This window comes from Tribolium madens, unplaced genomic scaffold (genome assembly GCF_015345945.1).
Source record: "Tribolium madens isolate multiple individuals breed KSU strain unplaced genomic scaffold, Tmad_KSU_1.1 Scaffold_97;HRSCAF=244;Tcas5.2_LG3a, whole genome shotgun sequence".
Lineage (NCBI taxonomy): Eukaryota > Metazoa > Arthropoda > Insecta > Coleoptera > Tenebrionidae > Tribolium > Tribolium madens.
In genome coordinates, this window is record NW_025401069.1 from 6,517,723 (window position 1) to 6,524,088 (window position 6,366).

General features: G+C 30.1%; 1 protein-coding gene across 1 annotated transcript; it reads right to left on the reverse strand.

Annotated features, from left to right (window-relative positions):
* Positions 1–1,272: 1,272 nt before the first annotated feature.
* LOC123014482 lies at positions 1,273–2,736 on the reverse strand. The gene is made up of 2 exons (XM_044413627.1): positions 2,702–2,736; positions 1,273–2,657 (listed from the first exon to the last, which is right to left on the reverse strand). Exon 2 carries the CDS (start codon positions 2,655–2,657, stop codon positions 1,413–1,415), a length of 1,245 nt encoding a protein of 414 aa, XP_044269562.1. The 5' UTR covers positions 2,702–2,736; the 3' UTR covers positions 1,273–1,412.
* Between the last annotated feature and the right edge of the window lie 3,630 nt (positions 2,737–6,366).

The following is a 6,366-nucleotide window of genomic DNA, read 5'->3' on the forward strand; positions in this document are numbered from 1 at the left end:
ACATATTAAAATTATTTTTTCCCCAGAAGAACATCCTTTATATCCAGGTCAACCATATTATTGTAGCAAAAATATTACTGACCAAGGATTTCAAACATTTTTCGTTTTCGATTTCTTGCTATGCCTGCAAACTGAGGCTCAACAATTCTCATTTTTTTGTCTTTTCTGAATCTTCTTATTTTGGATTATTCTTTAGAATGAGTTTAATCTAAAATGTGCATACCTTATGTGCACCTCTTTCTGTCCTTTCGTCATTTGTGCCAATCTTTCTTTAAGCATTTTGAACGTTTTTTACGGAAAATGACAAATAAAACTGGCTTGACATTTTTTCGTAGTCGGCTCATCATTTAAAACCAGCAAAAATAGTTCATTTATAACAAAATAATAACATTTCCTCTATTTAATACGATGAAAGCCGAATATTTTAAAGGGTCCGTTTAAAAAATATATTTTTAAATGAGCATTTAATTTTATGCATACAGAATAGCTTATTTAAATTTGGGGGTTTAAATATTTAAATTTAAAGGTACCTTTATTTTTTAATAAGTATTTACAGAATAGACCCTAATAGTAGGTATGTTGAATTAAGTTCTATTAATAAAAAAAAAATTGTATTTAAATGGGATGTAAGAAATTTTGAGTGCATGTAGGTAAATCACAAATCCCAGAAAAAGCATGTTTTAATTAATTTTTTTTTGTTTTAACTTATTTATTTTTAAATAAGACCACTCTTTAATTTTACTTGTTTAAATTTTTGTATTTATTATTATTATAACATTTTATGGTTATTTTGCTTTGCTTGAAACTATTTCTTACCATAAAATTAATTACTCAAATAATGTGGGGATTTTATGTTTAACCAGTTTTCATAGTTGAGGAAAAATGTATACATTCTAGTCCAATAAGATAAGATAAGATTAATTTATTCCAGAAAAAATATAGAAATTTGATTTTGGTTATTTTTCATTTGCTTGTAGAGGTATGTGCAAATTTTAAAACAATTTTTACTTATAGTTTCACTTGCAGCGACAAAGGAACTCTATTCATACCAATACGTGAGTGTCTCAAAAATAAGGAAAATAGTTTACTTTACTTACTGCCGGTTTACCCAACATTTAATTGCACTCAAATTAATTAAAGTAAAATTAAAGTAAATAATTAGTAGTTCAATCTCAAATGAAAATTTTAATTTGTTTTCTGGCCTCTAATGTCTTGTTCCTATCAAAATTTTTCTTATATTTACAAATATAAACAGGAAGATTTGGTCTACTTTTTGGTACCTATATTTAATTAAATATTCGTACATAGGTTTTAAAATTGAAACGAGTAACTACAAATTGAGATTCTTACAAATACAACATTTTGTACATTAGTTATTGTTCTGTAATCAAAAAACTTAACAGTGTATTACTTCAAGAGTCGTCTTGGAACAACCACCCTCTTCGTATGAATTCTTTTACAATAAAATAAGCCTTCTCTCGATGCGTATCAGTGACTTCACTCTCATGAAAAATAACGTCATGAAGTTCGAGCGCTTCTACGTCCTTGGTATCTTTATCAGCAGCAAAAATTGGAGGCAACATAGTTAAGACATGGAAAAATTCACCCTGCTGTATTACACTTTTGATTTCATTTAAAAATGAACCATAAGTGAAGAGTTTAGTGTCACATTTCATGGAAACTAAGTGCTTTATCAAACTATCAAAATAATGTAACAGAAGATCGTCACAACTTTCCTTCAAGACCGATGTTTGAATACTGCTGAAAATAAAGAAAACAACATCTCTTACAAACGATGTGTATTCATATAACTGAAAATCGACAAATTTTACATCAGTGATTGTGTTGTTATCAATTTTGACCATAATATTGTTGACCCACAGATCGCAATGTGTCAAGGTTAGAAAATGACTCGGCGAACTCGTTTTAATATTTTTCGTGATACAGAATTGAAGATTCTTCCAGAGAAACTCTTCAATTTGAGGTAAGTATTTTCTACAGACGTCATCATCTTTCACAACATTTAATGATACGTTTATCATTTTTCGATTATTCTCTTCATCCATCTCAAACACTTTGTATTGTTGTAAAAACGGCTCCAATTTCAATTTAAATTGCTCAGGTCGTAGTATTTTCCATGCAACAGTTGTTGCATGCATTTCTGCCATTTTTCCCAAAATGAATCGACTTTGTTCAAGACTAAACCCGACTGTTCTGTTCAAAGTTTGAAAACCATTCTTTTTAATATTCTTAATTAGCAATACTGAGCTTTCATCAACCCTTCCTGTTGCATCTTTACATAACCTCGCTGCGTAAAAATCGGGAAAACAACTAATCAAATCCGTGACACCTTGTTCACGTTGAAACTGCCTCAAATATGGGATAATAGTCTGGTAAAAACCGACTTCGTTAGGAAAAGTGTACTGACTATTAAACAGCTCTTGCACGAGTTTGTTTGAAGGAGGTCTTTTAGCTACTGCGTGGATGAGTTTGTTTTCTTTTTCATTTTTTACAGTGATGTCCACAGCTAGTAAAAGACTGCCATAATTGTCACCAGAAGCTGTTAGTCTTGTTATTTCAGCATCAACAAAGACATAATTCTTGGGAATGATCTCAGCGATGAGGTTGTCTAAGTTTTCTATTTTATCGGATGACATCTACAAGAACTATTGACTACTTTAAAGTAAAAAAAAATACTTACAGTTGAAGCTCAACACTATCACTCGGTAATTCGACTTGATGTACTGAGATAATATGCAGTCCCCCTTTTTATTTACGAATCAGGAACAAGGTCAATTCTCTTAGATGGTGTTTAATTAGTATCTTTACGTAGTAAAGCTTGCTCATATCTAATTCTTCTAACGTATATAATAGCAGAATGGTTAAATAGGACAGGTGAAACAGATTTTAGCTTTAGATAGACAAACTATTTAAACGATTAAAGTAGTTTTATGTGTAGATAGTTTAATAAATTGTTATGAACAATCAGGAACAAGGTAGGGTGTAATGATCACGACAAACAATTATTTATTTTATTATTTAATTGGTTATGCAATGATAGGGGAGCGTGAGGTATAAAAAAACGGTGATTCGTCATTAGCGCCCGCGGGTAGTTTTCTTAACCTGTTAATAAAGGGTTACTTTAATCCTACTCATCATTTGCGCGCCGGATAGGTTTAGCCTTTACCTAATGTTTAAAAAATGTATTACTTGTTTCGGGAATATTTAAAGCAAAAAAGAAGAACTCTGTAATTGTTTATTTGAGAAGAAAAATGTTTAAGGCATTAATGTTGTAGAGAACGAAATTTCGAAAATTTCTCTAGGTATACCTAGGTACTTTACAACATATCCACATATTTTAAAATATTTTTTCGTGTACTTAATAGAAATTGATAACATTGTTTAACCCAAAATAATTACGAAAAGTGGGACTTGTTAGCAACACTTTTCTTGTTAGCGACACCTTTTGCGTGTTTATTCCACGAGGTGGAATAAAGCGTCCGATTTACACTCAAACGAGTGGAATACAACATTTTATTCTTCGAATTAGACTCAATAAGGTTTAAACTTGCTTTAAATCTGTTAAAAATAATCTGACGTTTCGTATTGAGAAGTGCCAAACAGTTGTCAAAACTTCCTTACACGGATAACTTTGCTAATATAATACGAGAAAATTTCTATTTTTAAAATCATAATTTTCGTGAAGTCGTGAAGTACACGAAAAAAGTACGTATTCAACGCGTAAGAAAAGTGAGTTTTCTTTACTTGTTAAACAATCTACTATTAATTTTTCATAGAATGGGCAATTTTTTTACAACTAGTAGTTAGAAGTTACTTAAAAAAAACAATACGAGATGAAAGCAACTACATATTTTTTTCTATTTCACAATGTGCATTTTGTGTAACTGAAAACAGTTACATAATACTATATTAAAGAACGCATTTTGTAAGGCAAGTTTTGTGGAACGAATTCAGGTTTATGAAACGAGCAACGAAGCGCGAGTTTTATGAAGAACGAGTTCCCACAAATTACTTAATGAATAAGTTTTTTATTTTTTTTATTTTAAGTACTTTTTTAACATAAAAATCAATTTTTCAAAATTTAAGAACTTTTGCCCTAATAAGGTGGTGGTTAGTAATAATCTAAAAAAATCGATTTTCGAAGTGACAAGTCTCAAATATTTTTCTAAATTTTGTTACCATTACCAACCTCTAGAAAATAAATTGTACTAGTTTATTTCAGCACCGGAATTTATGTTGAAATGGTTCATTAAATCATCGATTTTGGTATCGAAATATGCTTTCTTTCAGACCCAAAATAGAAAAATGCAATTTTGTGACACTGTTTTTTTGGCGATATTTTATGCAAAACTTTGGCCATCAGTGACTATAGACCGTCGTTTTTAAGTGAGAAATTGTTGCAGTTCAACGGATTTTACCGAAACTAATGCAATTTAATCTATTTTCGAGCAACTTGGGTACCGCACACGTCAAATGTCAAAAATTTTAACTGTCAAATGTTATAAATAATGAATTCAATTTAAAAAGCGCTCAATAGAAAAAAATAAAACCCTGAAATAATGCATCATTATTTGTTTCCAAACTTCTAAATGGCTACCAGTTTAACTTATCTTATAGAATGACATCTATAAAAAGTCATAAACTGTATTTATCCCTATTTGTTATAATTTTTGGTGACAGAATTTCGTATCTGTTTTTATGTTAAAATATAATGCGTGCACTGAATATTGTCACGCGAAGAAACCGTCCAATTTACTGATAGATTTACCTCTGATATTTACCGATAATTTTTCAAAATTTTATTTTTATTTACATTCATGATATTTTATCATAACGAAGTGATCATTTTTAAACAATCAATTAATTATTTCTGTTTGACTGGAAATGAGTTGTGCTTTCTTACGAGTTGTGGCACTTGTCTATTCTCAGAGGCGCTATTTACGAGTAGGTAAGTAATCAGAGACAGGCCAGGTTCAGCTATTCTTCAAAGATTCAACTACCTGTGGTGCTTTGTAGATCGTTTTGTCCTACACACCTACATCGAGTGGCTCCCCACGGTGCCATTGTGATTTTTGCCGGACTCTATTATTTGGCACTGTCTCTTTACAGTCGACTTGGTTATACTTCATTGTTTATTTCGTTTCACTGTTGCTTTGTTCGTGGAAGGCGCCGTGCCGTAGTCGTGCCGCTAAAAGTGTTCTTTTCTTCGAAGGTCGGTCTGATGTCATTCTATTCTCGAAGTTCACATGACTTTCAAGCCACAAGGGCCCGATTTTACCCATTCTTTACAATTTTTGATTATATCATGATTTTGCAGAAATGTGGGGATACATCTGCTTAGTTCTTGATATTGATACTGATACTGAAACTTTGTTTAGTAATTTAATCAGAATAATTTTTTTAGTATTTTTTGAAAGTTGTAAACTTGGTTTAAAAATAAAAAATTGTATGTACTTGATTTTTTTTTCATACCTGTTAGGACGAACAAGTGTATAAAATTTAATGGCGTTTTGATGAAGTAGACGTTTCAAAATTAACAATAGCACAAAGGCGTTATTCTTTATTTTGAAACCTGCTAGGGATAAAAGCGGCAATAAGTCTATTTGGGGGATGAATAGGAGCTTTGGAATATTTTACATCTGTGGTTGGTAGAAAAATTTTAATTGACTGTGGGAAAAATCCGACTATTGACTATTGAGCATTTTGATTTGTAGTTATGAAATATCATATTAACTAGAATTTTTTTATCGCAGAGCCTGTTATTAATCAATCAATGTGTTTTAATTGAAATTATCTCAAAACACGAACATAAAAATACCTTTATGTGTGTTTAGATAAAGAGAAACGTACTATAAATATTATTTCCACTGATAAACCAAATGTAAATATACGTGTAATACTCGTAAATACGTACAAAATTATTATCTTGGCACAAAGGACTTTGATCTTAAAGTGAAAGGTAGAAAAATAATCATTAATATTTTCTAATTGAGAAATGAAATTGTTATTTTAAAATTTGTCAGAGCATATAATTAAACTTAAAGGAACATCCTGTAGGTATAATAAACTTTGGAGAAAATTGATGCTTAAAATTGGAATAATAATTTCACAAACTGCGATTTTTATTGAAAAAAAATAACTATTAATAGTAGGTACAAAAGAATTTAGTATAGGTATCGATAACTTAATAAAAATTTTTGACAATTTTAAACCAGTAAAATACTCGTAATAAGATATTAAACCGAATATTTTACTAAAAATACTTGCATAGAAAGAAATATGTATTTTTGTTTTTATTACATTTTAAGACCAAAATTAGACTTTAAAACAGTTAGGCATCAACTG

What these genes read in the sequence shown, in the direction of transcription:
- LOC123014482 (XM_044413627.1), bottom strand. Translation starts at nt 2,657, where the DNA reads ATGTCATCCGATAAAATAGAAAACTTAGACAACCTCATCGCTGAGATC.